The sequence below is a fragment of the Callospermophilus lateralis genome, chromosome 17 (genome assembly GCF_048772815.1).
Source record: "Callospermophilus lateralis isolate mCalLat2 chromosome 17, mCalLat2.hap1, whole genome shotgun sequence".
Taxonomy (NCBI): Eukaryota; Metazoa; Chordata; class Mammalia; order Rodentia; family Sciuridae; genus Callospermophilus; species Callospermophilus lateralis.
Window position 1 is genome coordinate 22927539 of NC_135321.1, and position 23622 is coordinate 22951160.

General features: G+C 42.8%; 1 protein-coding gene across 1 annotated transcript; it reads left to right on the forward strand.

The window, feature by feature from the left end:
- Positions 1 to 2490: 2490 nt before the first annotated feature.
- On the forward strand, positions 2491 to 15594 carry Mro (maestro). The gene is made up of 7 exons (XM_076837041.2): positions 2491 to 2577; positions 7859 to 7958; positions 9342 to 9488; positions 10526 to 10708; positions 13992 to 14147; positions 14875 to 14982; positions 15327 to 15594. Exons 2-7 carry the CDS (start codon positions 7863 to 7865, stop codon positions 15378 to 15380), a joined length of 744 nt encoding a protein of 247 aa, XP_076693156.1. The 5' UTR covers positions 2491 to 2577; positions 7859 to 7862; the 3' UTR covers positions 15381 to 15594.
- Positions 15595 to 23622: the final 8028 nt, after the last annotated feature.

Consider the following 23622-nt stretch of genomic DNA (forward strand, 5'->3'; position numbering starts at 1 on the left):
ATGTGTTACTTTTAAGGACATCATGTCATCAGTACAACAATATGTGGCAATCAAATTATTCAAGAAACTTTCTCTCTTATTCCCAGAAGAACTGTGCTATAGCCTAAGGCCACGTAAGGAGAATCTTGGGTTCTCTTGGGCCTTGTGCCCTGATTTCAGATTCTCCTCAGGTTGGTACAGTGTCTGGGACACTCAGGGACCATTTTAGTTCTACCCATGTCACTCATGAGAAGGTTGTGAGAGGGCTGAAATGAGGCCACTGTAAGCACCAGGAGGGCTCCTGGAGACCATTTCTAGTTCTGGCCCTGATTTCCTTCATGGCTTTAAGCCAAACTAGGAAACTCTCCCCCTTGGATTTCCCATTTATCAGTAGAGAAGATACTGTTTCTCTGATTTCTGTGTCAAATGTCTTCAAAGTTAAATACAAAGTAATATTAGAAAGAATGGGGGTATTAACAGCATTCCTGTAGGAGCTGGGGTATAACTGAGTGGTAGAGTGCTTGCCTGGCATATGCAAGGCCCTGGATTTGATTCACAGCACTAGGGGGAATAAAAGTGTGTTTCTGCTCATGTATGGGTGTGAGATTTCACAGAGAATCTTCACAGTCACAGAGTGGATGTCCCTTCTCTAGCCTCCTCTGTTCCTGGTTTGATTTTAAGCTCTACGTGGATCAATTCAGCATATGAATTATGTCTTTTTTTTTTTTTTCCCAGTCTGGGAATTGAGCCCAGGGTCTCATGCTGGGCAAGCATTCTACCATTGAACTACGTCCCCAGCTGGGATTATGTCTTTTTCCCACTCTTGCAGAACCTACCTCTGGTTATACCAAAAAGATCAAGGCTAATTTGGAAAAACTGAACTTGTAACTCCATGTGAACTCTCATTTTCATGTTGATGCATCTTTGTTTCTGTGGCTTGTTCTCTCTTCCTCCTGCCCAGAGATAACCCTTTCCCGGTACCCTTCACACCTCCCTCCATATTTTCCTATTACACTGTCACCACTTGGCACATTTTAGGGCTCTCCTGCCACTGATCTCAAACATGCCCAGGCTTTATTCTATTTTTAAAGCACACGAGAAAATCAGAATGCCTTTCCTTGACCTTGCAGTCTCTTCTAGTCTATTTATTGCTTTCCTTTTGCAGGGAGACATCTCAATTTCCTCTTTCCTTGTGGCCCCTTGGTTTGACAGTGTAGCTTCCCTTTTCCGTCACTCTATTGAAATTGCATCCTTTAAAGTCAACAGTGGTGTCCTTGGAGCCCATTCCAAAAAGGGTTTTGTTTTAGCCTCATTATTCTTATTTTTTCAGGAGCACTGAGTTTCTTTACCTTACTCTGATGTATTTCTTTGGTTTATTTTTGTTCCCTTATTTCCCAAATGAGTTTTCCAAACTAGTTCACTGCATAGCATCCTGGCTAAGTCCAAGTCTGGGATCACTGTGCCTGTGGTTGAATTCTAACTCTGCCCCTAATGAACTGCATGACCTTGGACAAGGTTATCTCTCTGTGCTTCAGTTTCACCAGTTTTAAAATGGGGATGGTAGGGAGAGTTCTTACCTTGATTTGTTGCAAGAATCAAATGGGACAGTCCTTGTAATGTTTGCGTCAAGATTTGGACCATGAGAGTATTCTTTAGTGTTACCTATTAGCCTAACGATAAGCTCCTTGTTCTTTGAATACAGAACTTTTTCTTTTAGGACATATTGCTCCCATTCACCAACATGATGTAACCAGATAATAAATAATTATTGACACATAGATTTATGCAGTGGTGAAAAAGCTCAGGGAAGGTGGAATGATGACAGCAGAGGGCTCCTAAGGTCTGCCGGGGTTGTAGGACCCACGTTTTTATGTTTTTACCAATAAACCATTTAAATTGCTGAGAGTTTAAATGAGATGTATGGTGTTCCAGGAGCAGGAAGGGCGTCAGCGGTTAAAGCCTTAGTTGTCAGTCACAGTGGTGTTCTTGGCGTGGAACACAGCGTCCCATTCTTAAATTAAACGCGGCTCTAACGGGATTGTGTGGGGAAAGCAGCGGCCACAGCGCGGGGAAGCCGCGCATTGAGTGATGGCGCCATCTAGTGGCATCACGAGGGACCGTCGCTGGGCAGCGCGGTGTCATTTGGTGCAGGGGAAGGTCCTCAGAATTGCCGTCCTTTCTGGACAAAGTGGGGATGAGACTGGACAAGAGGAAAGAATAAAGGGAAAGCACAGCAAGAGGGAAGAAGAAACACCTCATCACAGTGTGGGGACCGAAAGGACATAACCAACCACGTCGTCGGTGTCATTCGGGGCAATTCCCGCCCCCACCTCGCGATCTTACACACTTTGATTTCCCCCCCCCCACCCCCATTTGAATCTCACTTTCCCACGCTCTGTGCTGCCCCGTTATCCTGAACAGACACTGCTTCACCTTTTAATTTCCCTTTTTGTGTGTTAGAAATTCGGAACTGGGAAGATTTAGCCGAGTCATCACATTTGGCTCCACCCCGGAATAGCAGCCCTCCGGAGTGGCCCAGGACCAACCTCCAGCCCCACCGCAGCAGTTCGTCACGTGACAGCCACCCCGGGAGCGCAGGTAAGAGGACTGCAGCCTGGGGCAGCCCGACCGCAGGAGAAGTCCCCTGCGCGCTTGGCTCCCAAACCCTTCCTGGAATGCCACTCACTCCGGTTACCGTGTCAGGGGGAGTTGAATCCTAAGGAAGTAGCTATCTGGGATGTTCTCTTTGGAAAACCCAAGTGAACAATGTTGACCATGGAACAGATTTGTTTTTCTCTTTTCACAAATTATAGATTATTGTCAACAGAGAGCATTAGAGTGGGAGGGACTGGTGGGAAGGCGTCAATGCATCAAATTGAAGGGTCTACACACTTAGGTGGTCAGTGCACAGGTTGTCTAGGAGCTGAATACAGACTTAAAACAGAAGTATAGATTTTGTCATCCAGAAAGGGAAAAACAGTATAGATTTTGAAGTCTTGAACTCTGCTATATTTGACTTTGGGTGAGTTGTTTAATGTTATTCTAAGTCTGTTTCTTCTCTAAAATAAATAATTATACACAATTTTCTAGGATTGTGAGGATTAAATGAAATATCATAAAAGATCTCTTATTTAAAGTCGAGCATGGTGATGCACACTTATAAATCCCAGTTAATGGGTAGCTGAGGCACCAGTGTGACAAGTTCCAGGCCAGCCTGGGCTTCTTCACAAGATCCTGTTTCAGAATAAAAGAGACTGGGGATGTAACTCAGTGGTACAGATTCAGTCTCCAGTACCCAAAGAAAGAAGGAAGAAAGGAAGGAAAGAAGGAAGGAGGGAAGGAAGGAAGGAAAGAAAAGAAAAGTTCTCTTATTTGAGATATTGGGACTGGATTTCACAGAATTAATTAAGAAGTTGATTAAAGAAGAGAATCATAAAAGATGGTAAATAGTTCACGTGTTTTACCTTAAAATGTAAAATTTACTTTTAATACAGGGCCATGGTTTTTTCTTTGAATATGAATCCACTAGTTGACATTTCTGCATTGTCTTTCTTACATAAACTATATGCATAATACTTTATCTGTGAGTTCTAGCTTTAGTTTCTTTAAATGTAGCAAGAATTTATACACTTGGGAAGGCACTTGTAAAGTCACTTTCTACAGAATCATGTCAGTTCCAAAAATCATACCAAATGATTATATACTTCCAAAACTTTTACTCTTCACATACCTAATTAGACAACAATATTTTAGCAGCTTCCTGTTATGAAATCCTCCTAAAACATTCAACCTTGCATTCACAGAAACAAATTCCTTTTCTTGTGTACTCATATTTTGTTAGTTTATATTTAATTAAATTTCAAGCTGCAAGACTGGGGATGTAGCTCAGTGGTGGAGTGCTTGACCAGTATGCACAGGGCCCTGGGTTCCATCCCCAGCACTGCAAAATAAAACACAAACAAACAGACAAATAAAATTTCACAGTGACAGTAACAAGTGCATTGTTATAAGCTAATTCTTGATAAACATGAAACTACTGTGGGGCCCCAGCAGCAATGGTTAGTATAGTTCCCAGGCAGCCTGGAGAATCACAGTTAGCCCTCCAGGTTGGTTCAGTAGAGGTCAGCTAAATCAGCTCCCCTGCACTCTACCTATATAAAGTGTTTAACCTAGTGCCTTTCATGTGAAAGTGTCTAATAGCTGGTAACTTATTCCTATTGTTATTAATAAGCTCAGAATTGCAAGGATGGCTAAAAATCTGTTTCTTTTCTTCAAAATTTTACAGATGAGAAAAGATCCAAGTGTTTAAAATTTTGCTTTCAGCATATACCTTTTGACTTCAATGAGTAAAAGGATTATTGATCATAAACCTAATATTTTGATTCAGTTTGCAAAGGCATCTGGGAGTCGGCATAAAGCATAAAATAGTCTTCTATGGTACTTCAAATCTATGTCTTTTCAGTAAGACCAGGTAGGACCATGGCATGGTGATGAAGACAAGCCCCAGGGCCTCCCGGGTGGTAAAAACCAGGGGTCTGGGCATAGTACACACAGGGAATGTCTCCCAGAGGAAGAAGGATTAGTTGAACAATGTACACAGGGATGAACAAAGTTTTGGTCACAGTAGGCTCTGCATCTGTGACTGCCTTGGAAACCCAACAAAAAAGCCTCCTTCTAATAGGAAGAACCACTGCTAAGGGGCGAGTGGGCTTCTAGAAAGAGTCAGAATGCCTAAGAAATCTTGGAATCTGTGTACTGTGTTCATTTTTGTGTGTGTTTAAACATTCCTCTCTCAGATCCTGTGTTGCAACAGATGGGAATGATCCTTTTGTTTTGGTTGGATTGGGTGTAAAGGATGCAACTGGTTGAAAGGCAAAGACACTGCAGGCAGTAAGGGTGTGTGTGGGTGATGGGTGTTCTTTAAAAACTGCAAGTCTGAAAACACCAAGCTCCAGGCAAGGCCTTGTGACTCTCATTTACCTTCTAATTTTTTTTTAAAAGAAAATTTAAGAATAGCATTCTAGCAAAGTACAAATCATGGTTGCACATCTCCCTGTGTTTTTGTTGGTGGTGGTGCTGGGGATGGAACCCAGTGCCTCACGCCTGCTAAGCTTGTACTCCACCACTAAGCTGCACCCCCAGCCCCTGCTATGCTTTTAATTTTATTTTGACAGTCATCTTAGTCAATTTTCTGTTGCTAATTACACAGTACCATAGATTGGGTACATTATAAAGCAAAGAGGCTTATTTTGGCTCACAGCTCTGGTCCAAGGTTAAGGGATCACATCAAATGATGGCATCCTTGCTGACAGAGTCCCGAGCTGGTGTAGGACAACCCATGGTGAGACAAGGTGAATGGAAGAGACCAAGCCAAATTAAATGTCATAGCAGACCCATTCAGGAGGTAACCTAGTAATCCTTTAATTACATGAGTGGGCTAATCTCAGGAGGGCAGAGCCTTAATCACCCATTAAAGATCCCACCTCTTACTCTCTCATAATGAGGATTAAATTTCAACATGAGTTTTGGAAGGGACAAACTGTATTCCAACTATAGCAACAGTGAAATTCATTGCCTCACAAGCATGCTATCCTATCAATCCTTGGTTCTTTGCAAAGACATCGATGTGCTTCTCTCTTACCCCTGTTCCTCCTGGGACTCTGGGCTCTCTCATGATATGTGGCTTTATGGGGTATGCCAATCCTGGGATTATTTTCCAGTTCAGAGGTTTTTATATACCAGCATATGTAACTTTGTGCAAAAAGGGCAAAGCTCTGGCCCAATGCACACCAAGATTCTGTCCAGTAATTCTGGGGAAGTCTTGCAGTTTATAACATGTACCACGGAATTCTGACAGAGGAGATTCCCTCAACACTGCAAGAAGTGCTTTTGATTTTTCACCAGAGATCAAGATGAGCTCTGGGAGACAACTGTGAGGTTAAATGAGAGCACGGTTGTTTTGTGATAGGAAGGTGGGCAGGTGAGGAAGGTTTTTGCCGGGACAGGTGTGAGCTGGAAATGGAGCCTGTGTGTGTCTCTCTGACTACATATCCTGAAACTTCCATGAAGCTCAGCTGTCCCTCCCTTTGCCCTGATTGAGAGCCTTCCACATTCTTGAACTCTAGACCTGACTATTAAGGCCAGACTGGCTGCTTGGTTTTTTAGGCCTGGGACCGACCCCCCCCCCCACCCCCACCCCCCTCTGCCCTGGCTGGCTAGAACCCTTAACTGCTTTGCTAACTTGCAAGAAAAGTCAAGCATAAAAAATGAAGGAGCAGGTTGTTGTCCTTCCCAATGGGGAGGAGCTCCAGGCCTGGTTTCTTGTGCCTTGGAACACCGACACAGCCTGGTTTACAATGAGGCTGATGCCCTTCTCAGTGAGCAGGCCCCCAGCCTGCAGGACTTGGGCTTCTTTTAAACTGAACATACTCATTGTCAGGCATCTGTTGGGTCTGATTCAGAGCATTCCTCTTGAGGGGTGGCAAGTTCTACTGGAACATAAGGTCAAAGAAAACCCCAGAAAGAAAAAAAATCAAACATGTTTTTCTTTATTGTTGTGAGGTTTTCCTTTCTTTCTGCCTCAATATAAGTTTATAACCCTTTATTCTGGGGGGAAGTGACCCTGTGCTGCTTTGGTTTCTTTCTCTTAATTCAGTGGCTCTCAAGTGTAGTACCCAAGCCAGCTGCATCCTGGTATCAGTCTCACCTAGGAGTCTGCTAGAAATCATATTTTTTAGCTGCCTGCTTCAGGTGCACAGTCAGAGACTCTGGGGATCTGGCCTGGGAATGCATTGTTTAGCACATCTGCCAGGTGATTTCTTATGCATGCTCAAATGTGAGAACCACTGTTTAACAAAGGCCTACGGGAATGCCTTTAACTCTGACAAAGAGAATCTTAGTTCAGCCAGCTACCTGATGAAAAGAGAAGACCTTTCTACCTGGAGTGGTGGTGGTGGTATAATTTTCTAGGTTTTTATCTGGGTTCCTGTCACAATGGTTGCAGACAGGTCCATCGACCAGAGATGATGGATGGAGAAAGTGGGACTGGAGATTAGGGAGTGAATTTCCACCGCAGTGGCGATCTTTGTTAGATTTCCTAGGTCTTCTATTTTATGCAGATGCAAACACAATGTAATAAGTATTTCCCTCAATTTGATTTTACACAGATGGTAACATACTGTACACATTGATTTTCACTTTTCACTCAACAACCTGTTTTGGAGAGAATTTTGGTACATGTAGATCTGCCCAATATTTGTTTAAATGACTGCATACATAGTAGTCATCAAAGAGTTGTACAGGTGTAATATAGATGTAGTCTACTTAAATTATAGTCATGGAAGGACACATTTTTGTTTGTTACAGTGCTATGTTGGCTGTCCTTTATGTAGTGTGCTAATTCTGTAAGAATAAAGAATTGCTGAGCAAAAGAGCAGGTCTATTTTAAAACAGTAAAGAGTATCGAGACCCCGTCCAAAAAAAAAAAAGTACCTATTGACATTTTTGGGGAGCTTTAAAAACACAAAATATGAGGCCACTCTTGACTTCAACTCTCAAGGATTCTGTGGGTGGAGCTCAGGAATCTGAATTTTATTTCTTGGGTGATTGTGAGACAAGAAGTCTGCAGGATGGAATGGGGAGCCAGGGTGTGGGCCCAGAGCCCCAAGCTTCTACTCCTCTTGGGCTGCCTGGAATTACTCTTTCACTTTTTATGTGACTCTGTTTCCTCACCAAGATAAAGGTTCCTAAGGACAGGCCTGGGGTTGTCACCTTTTCCTGTCCTCCCTGGAAAAGCGCTTTGCAGTGTTTGTCAATCATGAGGCTTTGGAGGGGTTTGTGGCTCATGTGATGATCTTGGCTTTTCTTCTGCTTCTTTTAGTTCCATGGACCAAACACAGAGTATCCCGGACCAGCCTTCTTCTGTACCTCCTTCCCAGCCCAAGAGGAAAATGACATCAATGATAGCTTTCTTTTCCAAGGTCTGATCCCAAATATCATGTACATTTAAATGTTCCCTCCCAAAAGCCATTTTAAAGTTCTTTCTGGAAAAAAAATTGGATGTGAATTCTTTTAATATCGGTAGAATATTTATGGGAAGACAAGAAGATAAGTTGAGAGGGATTTAACTTGCTGCTAACCCAATAGTAAAAATATAGAATGAACCATGATAAATATTCAGAAATAACCATGAAGCTTGCATATTACTAAATCTCATCAACAGCACTATGGAAAGAGATCTGGATCCAAGCCCTCCCTCCAAACACACACACACACACACACACACACACGGTGGGGGGAGCGCAGTGGCTTTTGTCATTGATCTTATCTGGATCTTTCATTGTCTGGATTCTGACTCTAATATTGTCTGTTCTGCATTGTAAAGAACAGCAGGGCCTTCCTGGCATCAGAGTTCAACTGCTCACTACAGGGGGCAGCCCATCTCTTGCCCCATCTCTTGCCCTGCAGTCACTTAGAGTTAGGGCTTTGAAGTCATTTTCTGCATCAGACACAGTGTTCCCCCATTTGCGTTATTCATGCATTCCTGTTCCCAATCTTAATTGCTCAGATACATGCATTCCAGAATTGGGACAGCCTTCCAGTACCCTGAAATGTTTGTAGACGTGTAACAGATTTTTGTGGATGTGCTTTGCCAGTTGTGTCACATGCTATTACGAGCTTAAGGTGACTGCTGAGAATGGACCCTTGGAATGAGCCACATGGAGGGATGGTGAGGGGGGAACATCAGCTCAATTGCTGAGTGTTCAGAACAGAATAGGAGAGGAAGCCGGAAGCACGCACCACAGAGACGTGTCACTGGAGGTGTTAAGCTACAAAGTGGAGCTGAAAGATGGGGAGGGGCTGGAGGGAGAGGGTTAGGGAACTCTTCAAAGTGAGTGAAATACCAATATGTACTTTGAAAGGGATGTGTATTCTCAGCCCACATCAACCCTTCTAAAGTCCCTTTCTTTTCAACTTGTCACCCTCCTCACAGCTATTGAGCATCTCTTTCCATAAAAACACAGCTCAACACCAGCCTGCATTAGTTTACTTCCCCCTCTCATTTTCCCCCTTTAATATCTTCATTATATAGATCAAATTAATATATTCCCCAACAAAAATCAGACATTTATAGGGGCCGGGGTGCAGCTCAGTGGTACAATATATGCTTAACATAGCCCCAGATTTGATCCCTGGTAAAACACACACACACACACACCCCAACATTTTTAGTTGGATAAAGAAGAGCAAAACCAAGCAGGCAATGATGACAGGAGAATTTTCTTGAGAGGGAGGGAATGGGGCTGGGTTCAGAGCAAGACTCCGAACACTCCCAATTAACACACTTTTGATCTACCTCTCAGGTCTCTTGGAAATTTAAGTTCCAGAAGCAGGAGTCTTCAAAGAATGTGTTTTTCATCTTGGCAGAAAGAGCTCGGGACCCCAGTGCCAAAAAGCGCCACCTGGCAATGAGAGGCCTGGGCACCATGGCTTGTGAAGCCCCTGACCAGGTGAGGAAGGATGTGGAGCGGAGTCAATCTCCCCAAACCCTCCAGCCCTCGTGGGTGGCGCCCAGGCTTGGGTGGGGTACCCCCTGGACTAGTACCATTTCCCTCTAACAAACCACCAGACTTAGCAGCATAAAGCAACATGTGATAGTTATTCATAGTGTCTGTGGACCAGGGGTCTGGGGACAGCTCACCTGGGTCCTCCATTCAGGGTCTTACAAGGCCGGGATCCCACAGGCTGGACTGTGCCCTTCTGAAGCTCAGGGTCCTCTTCCAAGCTTATGTGGTTTTGGCACAATTTGGCTTTTCCAATTCTAGGACTGAGATTTCTGTCCTCTGGCTGACTGTCCTCTGGGGGCCAGTCCCAGTGCCCTGAGGCCACCTTCTCACAGGTGGCAGCTTTATTCTTCAAGGCCAGCAGGAGGGTATTACTCCTGTCTGCCACAGTGTGTCATCCTGTTACCTTTGTCACATTCTGTTAGGCTTGACAAGTCACAGTTCCCTTCCACACCCAGGAAGAGCAGATTGTTCAAGGGCATGGCTCATTCAGGGTCATTTCAGCATCTCTAACCATGGGCAGTAGCTGCAGGCAAGACCGATATATGCCAACATCATTCTCCTTGGGAATTCCAGTGATTTCCTCATGATTTTTTTTTTAAGTAAAAGCTCTCTTTCACTCCTATTTCTTTAGTATATGTCAACTTCAATGGCCATTTCATGTCCTCCTCTTCATAAAGGTACATAACCCTCCTCAGACCTCTAAGTCACCCTGGTCCACCACCCTCCTGAAGTATCTTACTCATCTCACCTACCAGACACCACCTGCAGCTTTCTCTTTCTGTCCTTCCAAGACTGAGTTGGGCTCCTGGGTTGGGCTAATAGAAGCCCTGGCATTTTGATGAGAGTTGCAGCAAACCCTGAAGAAAACCAAAGTCTCTCATTCCCAGTCTTAGGTTACTGGAAGATTAGAAGTGGAGTTGTTTTTGGATTTACAGAGAGCAATTTCCATGCTTAGTAATGTTTTCAAACCTCGATAACAGGTGAGAAAACACAAGAAAATTATGCTAGATCTGCTGGTGCATGGATTGTATGACCCCGTGAGTTCTGAAGTCATCCACGAGAGTATGAAGACACTGACCATCATCCTGGGCAAGATTCAGGGCAAAGGTTTGGGCTCCTTCTTCGTAGACATCACCCTTCAGATCAGGACTTTATTGGATGATGTAAGTGACACAACTCATAAAAATTTGGGGGTATTAAAATCAAAGTGAGATTAGCAGTGACAGCCCTGGGTAGTCTGTTGCTCAGGGAATAAGGTCTATATAATTCACTTATTCATTAATTGTACTAGTCACTTTTCATTGCTGTGAACAAAATACCTGACATAAACAACTTAAAGGAGGAAAGATTCATTATGGCTCACACTTTTAGAAGTTCCAGTCCATGGTTGGCTGGCTCCATTGCTTTGGACTTGAGGTGAGGTGGACCATCATGGTGGAAGGACATGGTGAAGGAAGAGTGCTCACCCATGGCAGCTGGGATGCATGGGAAGGAGAGAGAAAGAGAGCAAGAAAAGGACTGGGGACAAGATAGATCCTTCCAGGTCATGCTCCTAGTGACCTGCTTCTTCCAATTAGACCCCACTTCTTTCAGTTTCCACCACTTTCCAGTAATGCCATCCAGCTATGAATCCCTTCATGGATTAATCCATTGATGAGATCAGGGCTCCAAAGTCCTATCTCTAAACACTGCTGCTTTGGGGGCCAGGCCTTCAACACATGAGCCTTTAGGGGATGCTTCAGATCCAAACCATAGCATTAATGAATCTTGTTCAGAGACTAGTACCATACTGTGTGTGGGTTAAGAAAGCCATAAAAGATGTGTAGAATTCCATCACTTCTCCTTAAGGAGTTTTCATCTTAATAGAGGAGTGAATATTGTATGCTGATGACAGTGAGCAGCGTGTAGTCAGCACTCCCTCCTACATGTAAGAATGACAATAGTCACACCTAGTGAGCCCTTCCTGTGTGCCACATATGGTGCAAGGCCATTTACATGGAGCATCTTCTATAACCTCTGCAGTCATCCTGTGAGGGAGGCACTATAATTATCCTCACTTTATGGATGAGGAAGCCAAGGCACAGAAAGGTTGGAACCTGCCCAAGGTTTGCAGAGCCTGTCAGGGTTAGGAAAAGCAAGCTTTCTGGCTGCAGCCCCTGCCCTGGTAACTACCAGATGAAAAGACGCCAAGCAAGAATTGTGCTGGGACAGCATTTAGTCTGAACCATGGGGAAGAAGTCCAAGAGCCTTAGTTTTCCAGCAGTGAGTCAGCCTGCTGCAGTTATTCTCGCCACTCTGAAAGGCAAGACCTGTTGAATGGGGAACAGACCTTTTATTTGCTCCCAGAGCCACTCGCATCAGTTTGCCACACCCTAGTTCCCCAGGAAGCCGCACAGAGCAAGCAGGGGTGCCAGCCCCACATGAGAGCAAGAGAGACCTTGAGATTATGAAGCTGGCGTAGTTGTCCCACCTTCTTTCAGAGAGAGACAGATTTTTGCTCTTGAATATAAACCAGACCTCCCAGCAAATGTGGCATTAAATCTCTCTAGAGGAGTCATCTGAACTTCAGGCTTATTTTCCTTCCCTCCCTTCCTTCCTTCTTTCCTTCCTTCCTTTCTTTTTTTTTAGATGGACACAACACCTTTTTTATTTATTTATCTTTTTTTATGTGGTGCTGAGGATCAAACTCAGGGCCTCACACGTGCTAGGCAAGCGCTCTACCTCTGAGTCACAACCACAACCCAAGGCTTATTTTGGATGGAGCAGCTTTTTAAAACCCACCTTGCCCGTGATTTTTGGTGAGAAATCCTTGGCAATGTATCCTGAGGAAATTCTCTTGCTGAGTTCCTTGCTGACAGTTTATATCTCTGTCACAGTCGGCGTTCTTTGCTGCCTGCTTTATGTTAGTGCCTGTGCCCCCATTGGATGATTGGCAGACTGTTGGGGGACATGCACCTGTCTTATGCATTCCTGTCTATCTCGGCAATAGGGGAGGGCTTTGGATGGGGTGCATTCACCCACTGATAGGGCAGTGAACAAAATAGCAACCTTGAGGTAATTCTGTATATGTCACATATGCTAAATATATATATTTTTAAACTTATTTATTTATTTATTTTTGGCACTGGGGATAGAGCCCAGGGTTGCTTAACCACTGAACTACATCCCCAGCCCTTTTATAATATTTTATTTAGTGATAGGGTCTCTCTAAGTTGCTTAAGGCTCTCTAAGTTTCTGAGGCAGGCTTACAACTTGTGATCCTCCTGCCTCAGCCTTCTGAGCCACTGGAATTACAGGTATACACCACTGTACCCAGCACTAAATGCATATTTTAAAATATATGATTTATATTTATTGTAATATAGAAAAGTACATATATGTTAAAATATATGAAGAATATAGAAATATATTTGCATATTAAAATATATAAAATATATATTTAAATATTTCACAAAACGGTCAGTGGTACTCAGTCTTGCTGAGTCTTTGTGACCCCAGTTCTAGGTGCTCCTTGCTTCCTGGAGTGGCCCACACTGGCCTTGTTCCTTCTGGTTTACCTGGAGCTGAACAGAACCATGAAGTACTGATATAAAAATCTGTGCACTAAAGTCAAATGATTGGCATCCTATGCTGGTTCTGTTACCTGACAGTGTGACTCTGGGAAAGTCACTGAAATGCCCTGGGCCCTGGACTTCTCATCTGGAAAGAGAGACACATGGGGCAAACAGCTCACAAAGGAGATAAAGGGAGGGCTGAGTCCACTCACCTGTGCTCAGGGAGGAGCCAACTCATCAAAGTAAAAGAAGAGAGTGGTGGTTGTGGTGGGGAAATAGAATCCTTATTTCCGCTACAGGTAGAAGGAACTCAGTCCGAAAGTAAAGAGAGGTGACATACGTGGGTGCAGTGGCACATGCCTGTAATCTCAGCCCATTTAGGAGGCTGAGGCAGGAGAATCTCAAGTTCAAAGCCAACCTTGACAATTTAGCGAGGCTGTAAGCAACTTAGTGAGACCTTGTCTCAAAAAACAAAAGTTAAAAGGGCTGGGGATGTGGCTCAGTGGTTAAGCACCCCTGAGTTCAATTCTTAGTACCAAAAACAAAAAAAGGAGAAAGACCGAGAGCTGACCTGGGAAAATGCTAGAAGTGAAAGGAGACTGATCAAGCAAATCATGATGCAATAAAGCAAAAGAAAAGAGAAAAAGTATGAAAATTCCTTTATGTGTTTAGGTGGAAAGAGCTCCTACATAGATTGGTAGTAAAACCATGGTGCATGACACCAGTTGGTGTCTGTCTGTTTATGTAAAAGAGAGGGGAAGAGCTCTGTGTCTGGAGGCCCACCCCGTGATGTCCATGCGGGAACGATGGCTGTGGTGGGAGCCATGTGCTCTGACACTTTTGTCTCTTGATGGTGACCTGCTTCTGTTGTTTTGTTGATGGGAACCCGCAGGAGAACGACAGCATGAGATACTTGGCCTTTGTCTTGCTCGGGCAACTGGCGGCCTTTGCTGGGTGGAAATGGAAGAAGTTTTTCGCCCGTCAGGTTAAGCAGACACGAGATTCCCTCCTGATCCATTTACAGGACAGAAACCCACAGGTTGCCACGGTAAGACCACGATTCTCCATGTTCTTGTCGAAGCCCTTATGAAACTAGCAGCGTGTCCCCATGAATCCTGAAGAACTTGCCTCCCCAACATGTCATCCTTCCCGAACAAAGATGTTGTTTTCCTGCCCCACCTGCCCATGTTAGTGCCTGTCAAGGCCAGATGAGCTCAGGTTCAGGGTGGGTGGGCAGAGGGTGCAGGTTTAGGTTCATGTAAGGAGGATATCTATTCACATATCTATTCACACAATTAGTGATTGTCACTGCACCTGTTAAAGATTCCCTATGGAACTGTTTTGCTCTTGGAGAAAATGTGCCCTAACAAGGTTGGATCAACCTCAGGCCTGGGTGAATGTTTCAAAACTGGGAGCAAAGAGTTTTGAAACCATTTGTGGAGAGAGAGAGAGAGAGAGAGAGAGAGAGAGAGAGAGAGAGAGAGAGAGAGAGAGAGAGATTGAATTCAGCATTTAGGGGTCCCATGACAAGTATTGTGTAAACTTCCAAGTAATGCCGTCTCCCCCCCCCCCCCCCCGCCCGAGCCCCCTGATTATAGGCATGGCATTTCACAAGCATATGTCCTGTAAGTTCAAGTCTGTAAAGTCACTTTCACATTGTAGTGTAGTGGCCCTGACCATAGATTGGGTCCACTTCTTTGGGATACCCTTCCCTGCTTGGGATTCTAGAATTCTGATATTTTTGCCAATAGGATGGTCATATTTTTCCCCCTCAGGCTTGCAAAACAACTTTTCGAGCCTGTTCTCCGTATCTGAAACTGAGAAACGAAAACAGCTTCCGGACAGAAGAAGATCAAAGGAATCCCAAACTCTCCAGGCAGCTGGTGAGCGAGCCAGGGCAGGAGAAAATTCTCCTCAGTCCCTGCCCTCCCAGTGTTTAAGACAAAGGTGGCCAAGCACATGAGGGAGTTATCCACCCATAAAATGTCTCAGACCAATTATTCAATTGTGATTGACCCATGATGCTGTGTATGTAAGTGGCGAACACCTGGGAGTTAGGCACACAGTGTCAGGGCAGTTCCAATTCAGGTCATTAGCTAAGTGCAGGTGATGCTGCCTACTCTCCTCTTGCCTATCCCAGTGCCCTGAATCTGCAGCTGTCCACTAGTTATATCTAGGAGGTTTACTGAGTCCCTCCCTCACATGTACCTTTGCTAATTTCTTTCAGAGTCACTATCATCCAGAGCTCCTGCAGTTCTTCTACGCAAATAAAATTCTGTAAGCGGGAGAGGCAGGAGAATGATCCCACATGAGTGTCCTGCGGGGGGCCCTTGTGTTCCCTCTGTTTTGTCTCATTGGATGCCTCTTCTGCTAGAAAAGAGGATGTCAGGAGAACAGATGGGGGCAAAAGTAATACCGTGGAATTGCATAATTATACCCAAAGTAAAATTCTAAATTGCTTTCACATATCTCATCTTCTCCCAAACAAATTTAATGAGAGAATATTTTCCTAAAAACACATAAAGTATATGCAGTTTTGTTTAGTGCTTATTTCTCAGCTATTTCCTTCTTAAGTTCGTGGCTGCCAAATATCTTGTATCTCTAATATGAAACTTCTGAGCTTAGTGGAAAAATGGTTACTTTAATTTTTTTAAAAGTGTATTTGCTATTGATATTTCACTATTTGCTATTGATGATTTTTCTTGCCAAGACTTATTTAAAATTGGCCAAGATACCAAGAAAATAACTTGCAGGGTATCTTTAGTTTTTCATGGTCTTTTTATGGCATGGCCTTCAAGATATCTTTAAAAAGAACTAGTGAAGAGAAAAAAATCTATAAAGTATGTGTTGAAAATCCTCAGGCTGATAACTTATGGAATAAAACAGTAACATTTATTGGGAGTGTTTACAATTTATCCAACACTAAGAACTTTTTTCAATTATTATTTAATATTTATATCAACCCTATGAGATAGGTACTATTATTGTTCTCAGCTTATAATGAGAAAACTAAGGCATGGGAAAAGTAAGTAACTTGCCCAAGACAATCAGTGGAGCCAGAATTCAAATCCATACAGTCTGATTTCTGGAGCCTGTGTGCAGTCTCTTTTCAGGGAAACTTTGATGGTGAAAGGCAGAACAAACAAGAAAAATCTCAGCACACTCCTATAATCCAAGCACCTTGAGAGGCTGAGACAGGAGGATCATGAGTTCAAAGCCAGCCTCAGCAACTCAACAAGGTCCTAGCAACTTAGTGAAACCCCATCTCTAAATAAAATAGAAAAAGGGCTGTGGATGTAGCTCAGTGGTTAAGTGCCCCTGGGTTCAATCCTTAGTACCAAAAACAAAAGAATGGATTCAAACTAAAAAGCTTCTTCCCAGCAAAAGAAATGATCAATGAGGTGAACAGAGAGCCTACGTTTTGGGAGCAAATTTTTGCCACATGCATGTCAGATAGAGCACTAATCTCCAGAATATATAAAGAACTCAAAAAACTTAATTCCAAAAAATAAAACAATCCAATCAATAAATGGGCTAAGGAGCTGAACGGACACTTCTCAGAAGAAGATATACAACCGATCAACAAATATATGAAAAAATGTTCAACATTTCTAGTAATTAGAGAAAATCAAATAAAGATTACTCTAAGATTTCATCTCACTCCAGTCAGAATGGCAGTTATTAAGAATACAAACAACAATAAATGTTGGCGAGGATGTGGGGGGAAAGGCACGCTCATACAATGCTGGTGGGACTGCAAATTTGTGCAGCAAATCTGGAAAGTAGTATGGAGATTCCTTAGAAAACTGGGAATGGAACCACTGTTTGACCCAGCTATCCCACTCCTTGGTCTATACCCAAAGGACTTAAAATCAGCATACTACAGTGACACAGCCACATCAATGTTCATAGCAGCACAATTCACAATAGCCAAACTGTGGAACCAACCTAGATGCCCTTCCGTAGATGAATGGATAATGAAACTGTGGCATATATACACAATGGAATATTACTCAGCAATAAAAGAGAATAAAATTATGGCATTTGCAGGTAAGTGGATGGAGTTAGAGAATATTATGCTAAGCAAAGTAAGCCAATCCCAAAAAACTAAAGGCCTGAATGTTCTCTCTGATAAGTGGATGATAATCCATAATGGGGCAGGGGGCAAGGGATGAGTGGACAAACTTTGGATGAAGTAAAGGGGAGGGGGGAAAGGACATGGGGGTAGGAATGATGGTGGAATGAGGCCAACATCATTACCCTAGGTACATGTATAATTGCATGAATGGTATGACCTTACAACCAGAGAAGTCAAACATTGTGCTCCATTTGTGTACAATGAATCGAAGAGCATTCTGCTGTCATGTGTAACTGAATAGAACAAATTAATAAATTAAAACAAAACAAACAGACAAAAATAAAATAAAAACCCTCATCTCTGCTCCTCTATTAAACACAGTTAACTGCTGCTGGGATACCTGATTTACATTCTTATTCATTTAAATGAGCTAAGTGCTCATCACTAATCACTTCTTGACTGAAATGCCAATGGTTTGGTGACCAATCCTAGTTATCTGAGGGATCACATCACTCTTATAAAAAGTTCCAGTTGGGTTTGGTGGTGCAAACCTGTAGTCCCCAGCTATTTGGGAGGCTGAGGCAAGAAGATCATTTGAACATCCGAGTTCAAGACCAGCCTGGGCAACATGATTTATTTTTTTTTCATTTTCTTTTTTTTAATTTGGGCAACATAATTTCAGAGGAGAAAAATGTTTAGTTTCTCTGCTTTCCATCAACTCGACTGGTTCCCAAGCTTCCCCTGCGGTAATTCTGATACCACCACTGCACACAGTACTGGTCATGCCCGGAACACTGTGTTCAGTTTTGGAAATCGAAAGATCACCAAGAGGGAAATCATGAGAAGGTCGTAAAAACTACAGAAGGATCTAAAGTGGCACTCTGAGAACCAGGAACTCAGTTTCCGGCCCTTTCTCCCAGGTCCCGGGCTCTGAGAGTTGAGGGTGCACTGGAGCATTCCGGGAGACAGGATGTGGAGATGGCAGACAGGGCAGCAAGTGCCAACTACCAGTGGAGCTTCTTTCTTCCTGTCTTGAAGCTGGAGTGACAGCAGGACCTCCTAGGAGTGAGGCTCGGGAGCAGGTGGGAAGGGCCTAAGCTGTGATCCTTCTCCTTCCCCAGGTGTTGGCATGTTTAAACTACCTTGCAATGTTGATTTAAAAATCTGATGTGGTTCTCTGAAGCCATCAGTAAGTGGCATGAGACACATCTGAATTTGCTGGCACTCAAAAAGGTGGGGGTGGGGGGAGGTGGATGGACTTACCTATTCTCAAGTTGAAAAATCTATGCAGTTAGTGTCCTTTAGTTGATTTAATTTGCTGTTGGATGATTTAACTTTAAGATTCCATGGCAGCCATTTTTTCCCTTGCAGTGAACCAAACCTCCTGATATTCATGCCCCTGTGCGGTCCTCTCCCTTGAACTCAGGTTAGTCCTGTGACTGCTTTACCCCTTAGAATGTGAAGAAGGGGCCACCATGCTGGGCTGCTTCCTCTTGTTCTCTGGGGGAAGCCAACCACCACATAAGAAGCCAAATCACCAGGAACAAAGGAGAATGTGGGAGATCCCTGTGTAGAGGAGGAACCCAGCCCACAACAAACTCTGAGGCCCAGAGCCTCGGAGCAGGTGGGCTGGTCCAGCCAGGCCCTTCATTCAAGCTGCTCCAGCTGACATGGCCTGAGAAAGAGCCGTTGTTCCCTCACACACACGGCCAAGTGCAGAATTGCTAATAAGTAATAATTGCCGTTTTAAGTCATTTAGACTTTGGGATAGTTTGTCACACAGCAATAAGTAACTCCAAAATTCCCCGTCATGAATTTTGTCATTGTAGCTGGTTTTGTTTTGCTCTTAATAAATCCTCTTTGAATTTAAATTCCATCTAGAAAGCTATGTGTGATCACGCAAGTGGCATGCAAGGGACTATGCTTTGTTTTTCTTTTGCGTCTTGCCGTATCTGTCACAGGCCCAACCATGGAGCAGATATGATCAAGAAACATTCGCTGACTGATTAATGGTTCCAAATCATAGAGGGAATAAAGTCAGTGTCTACTCTGCTATTTCAACTGTGGGTTCACACTCTTCCTTTTCAGCTCTTTCATATGCACCCCCCCACCCCAGACCCCACCTCGCATGCACACACAATTTCACAAGTAGGTCTTACTTATACTCTAAAAGATAGGTCAGGAAAGAGCTCGAAACTCTGAATTCCCAGGAGATTCTAGCAGTCTCCTGTCACTTAAACTATCTTATTCTCATCTGAGGATTTTTCACCGAAATATCCTTTGTTCCTCATAGATAGAAGCTGTCTTGTATCTCTCTTGAGATCACAAAGGTACACAGAAGGTGCTCAGTAAATGAATGCTGACCAGGGAATCAAAAGTCAAAAAGTTAACTAGAGCTATTACTGCTTCTTGGGAGGACCCTATTCTAACAAGTAAGGAAGGGTTGTTATTTCACTAGCTTCTTGTAATTGATCCACGGATTACCTTTTATGCTTATTTATTTAACATTTCTCTTCACCATAAGAAACCTATTAATTAAATGTAAATCTAAGGCAAATGCTTTGACATTTCTTACTTTTTAACATTAGATATGGGACAGTTGAATAAAAGAAAGTTCCTATGTTACTGTGCTAAGTGCTCAGGGTAGAGCTATACATAACATTCTTTCAGGGGAAGAGATGAGCCTGTAAATTCAGAAACACAAAGTGATAACCAGCCATAAGTCATTATGCCATCAACAAGTTATGGCATCGACAGGTCATTATCATGACAGGTTACAACAACTGGCATGCAAGGGCCAATTGTGAGATGAGCCTTTCTTTCTCCCCCCACCATTTTTTTCTTTTCCTGTACTGGGAATTGAACCCAGGAATGTTCTAACACTGATCTACATCCCAGCTCTTTTTAAATTTTTTTTTTATTTTGAGATAGGGTATTCCTAAGTTGTTGGGGTTGGTCTCAAACCTGCGATCCTCCTGCTTCAGCCTCCCAAGCTGCTGGGATTACAGATATGGCAAGAGATGAGTCTTTCTTAAATGGAGGGGCAAGACCAGAGGAAGTCTGACAATCTAATGGGTGTGACTATCTCTGGTAATTAGTGTGAACAGAAAGCTTTATTCTAGTCCATAGGCAATTAATTGAAGAAAGACTTCCCACATTGTTAAAAAATACTGTTTAGTAGGAAACAAGAGCTGCGTAGGATAGTGAGCAATAAGTGAGGTAAATAAGTCAGATACACATTGTGCTTTCCTGAATTTTCAAAGTTTTCTATATGAGCATGTGTTACTTTTATAATCATAAAACACATGCAAAATGCCTTTTAAAAAGAAAAAATTAAATGTCCCTCAGGGTGAATGACATGCTTTGGAAGGTCTGGGATGGTCATTTTTGTTCATTCTCAAGAGACTTTGCCCTTACGTTTCAATTGTTGTAACCTGTCATGATAATGACCTGTCGATGCCATAACTTGTTGATGACATAATGGCTTATGGCTGGTTATCACTTTGTGTTATTGAATTTACATTATTTGAGTCTGATCATTGTACAATTAGTCTTTTGTTTCTGTATTTATGTGTTTAATGTTCTTAGAAAAACCTTGTATTCTAGATAAACCTGACATAGTCCCATTTACCGAGGAGAGATGATTTGATAGGCAAATGCCTCTATTATTTACTACATTAAGTACAGACTCACAAGTCAGAGGTTTAAGATTCTTCACAGTAGACACCAACTTATAATTTCCCAAGGATCTTCCTCAATTCCTACTGCTTGGATGGAACACTTGGCTCTCCCATTCCTTGTTTCTATCCATTATTCCCTGGACTGATTCCACACACCCCTTTTTCAATGGTAGAACCGAGAAACTGGGAGGATAGGGCTGGGCTCTGCCTCTTACCCATGAGACTGACTGTGGCAGGTCAGTGCACCAAGCCTCAGTTTGCTGATCTGTGAAATGGAGATAATAATCCAGCTCATAGAGTTGCTGGGCCACAAAGATTCCACTGGAGTACTTGGTACAGTGCTTGGCATGAAGAAGTGCTTAGTTCTGGAAATGTGGATTATGTTGGTCTTCAGGGAGTCTGTTCTGGAGTGACTTCCGGTAATCTGAGTGTTATCTTGGTCCTCTGGCCCTTAGGACAGCTTCTGCACCCTACTCCCCACCAGTTCTCCAAAAATGTAGCTTTGAGCCTGGTCTGACATAGACATTCAGTAGAGATTGATTGAATTTATCGAACTACAAACACTGGTGCCTTGACCAAACATGAGTCTACCACCTGACAGGTTTTGGAATTTTAGTAAAAAATGTGAATTGCAAAGGAATGTGAACAGCAAATTTTTCTTTCCCATGGGCCCTTGTTGGGTGTCATGAATGCTCAGAGCAGGCACAATGCTGTTTTGTGCTCTGGAAATGGTCTCAATGGGCTCTGTTTGTCCCCCCTCTAATATTCCCAACAGCTCCATTAATAATTCTGTATTGTTTCTGTTAGGCAATCTCTTGTTAATAATTAATGCCCTGCCTTCTGTTTCTGGATGTGTCTGCTGTATTCGTGTTCTTTTCAAGCTAATGAATTTCTTACAGCAGTTTGCCAATGTTAACCAGCTAATGACCCAAAGGTCTCCCTGCAAGAAGAAAATGTCTTTCAGAATGTAGATCAAACAGTTAAAATGTCATTTCCTAAGCCACACTGCTAGAGGCACATGCTTCTGCCCTGGCAAAAATGCGATGAGAGTTCCAAAGCAAATTTTTCATGAGCCTGCCTGATTGCATCAGCAGACACCTGCTGGGAAGGGAGGACACTCAATTCTCCAATGTGACATGGGTGTGCTGGAAGGACACTAGGCTACATGTTCAAAGACATGGCTTTGCTCTTGAGCAAGTCATGTAAGCTTGCAGAGCCTAGGTGTCTTCATTCGCAGAATGGGGCTACAACCCATCCCACAAGATACAGTGAGAATCAGATGCCAACCTGTGAAAACTGAAGCGTTAGCCCACAAGGAAGAGTCCTTATTTACATGGTAGCCACTATTTATAGGAGGGGGAGGGTGGAAAGAATGAAATAGAATGTTAACATCCATTGCAATGTAAAAGCAGCAATGAATTAGTACTTTTTTAAAGCCTTAAAATATAAACATATTAAAATTAGATCTAATACATTTTTGTACCTAAAAAAGTCTTTCTAGATGACAAATACCCCTGTTACCTGTGAAATTTAGTTTATAGGGCTGGGGTTGTAGTTCAGTGGTACAGCGCTTGCCTAGCATGTGTGAGGCACTGGGTTTGATTCTCAGCACTGCATACAAGTAAAATAAAGATATGCTGACAAATAAAAAAAAATTTTTAAATGAAATTTTAAAAAATTATTTTAAAAATTAACACATATCTATTTTGTACAATTTAGTTACACTCAAATTTTTTCAGTATGATAGAAAAGTGACATTCAGAAATTGTGGGAAACCTGCAATTCTGTCTTTGGATTACTCTACTATTAGAATCAAGTTTAACTCAAAAATTATTTCCTCATTTTCCCATTGGGGAAAAAAGAAAAATTTAATATGTTTGGATTTAAATCTGACAGTTCATTTACTAGCCCTTCACAAATCTGAGAAGAGCAAACCCAGGGATCTTTAATTTTTCTGACTGGCAAGAAAACTATGCAATGTGCAGAATGGTGGATTAAATGCATTCAAAGCTGCCAACCTCATTTTACAACTTAAGTGAGCAAATCCAATTTCCTAAATAAAAAATTTTATGACTTAAGAGAACAAACACAATTTCCTGTATTAAACACAGTTTACTTGTTTAGATGGTTAGACTGTTTTATTTATGTCTTGCTTCCTCTCATTAACTATCAGTAAACAAAGAGGATTTTATGAAGGTAGTGAAATGGGCACGGTTAAGCCTGTTTAATCTTAAAAGACCTTTGTCCTTCCTGCCTCTGGGTTTATGCCTGGACCTAACTATATAGATTAACCTCTTGAGCCGTTCCCAAGAAAAGTCATGGCTGGTCCAGCATTTTGGATTTTATAAGGCTTTTTATGAAATATGATATAGACTTGCATGTCAATAAACAAGGTCTGCCTGAGAAATGAACCCCTGTAACTTTGGGTGTTGCCAGCACTGATGCAAGTCTCCCCAGCAGGCTGTGACCTCGCATCTCAGGCTGTGGAGTCAGGTTGAAGAGGGTGATGGGTGTGTGTGTGGGGGGGTGAAGTGGGGGTAAATGAGGGAACCAGGCTGGGCCATCCTCTCTTTAAGGAGCATCCAGGTCCTGCCCTTTGTGCCTGTGGGTGTTCCTAGAGCTGGAGCCCAGTGGTGTGGTGCACTGAAGGCAGTTTGTGCAGAGGGTAGGCTTGAAGGCTTTTTCCACTTTCAAAGTTCAAGTGGTTCATGGTCATCTCTTAACTAATGAAAGAACAGTCAATTTTTTTAAATGGGTGGGCATAA

Bases quoted from the DNA above. Each gene is read 5' to 3' on its own strand.
- Mro (XM_076837041.2), top strand. From the start codon at position 7,863: ATGGACCAAACACAGAGTATCCCGGACCAGCCTTCTTCTGTACCTCCT. The intron at 10,709-13,991 runs GTAAGTGACACA...GGGAACCCGCAG, and splicing joins TCAGGACTTTATTGGATGAT to GAGAACGACAGCATGAGATA. The intron at 14,983-15,326 runs GTGAGCGAGCCA...AATTTCTTTCAG, and splicing joins CCAAACTCTCCAGGCAGCTG to AGTCACTATCATCCAGAGCT.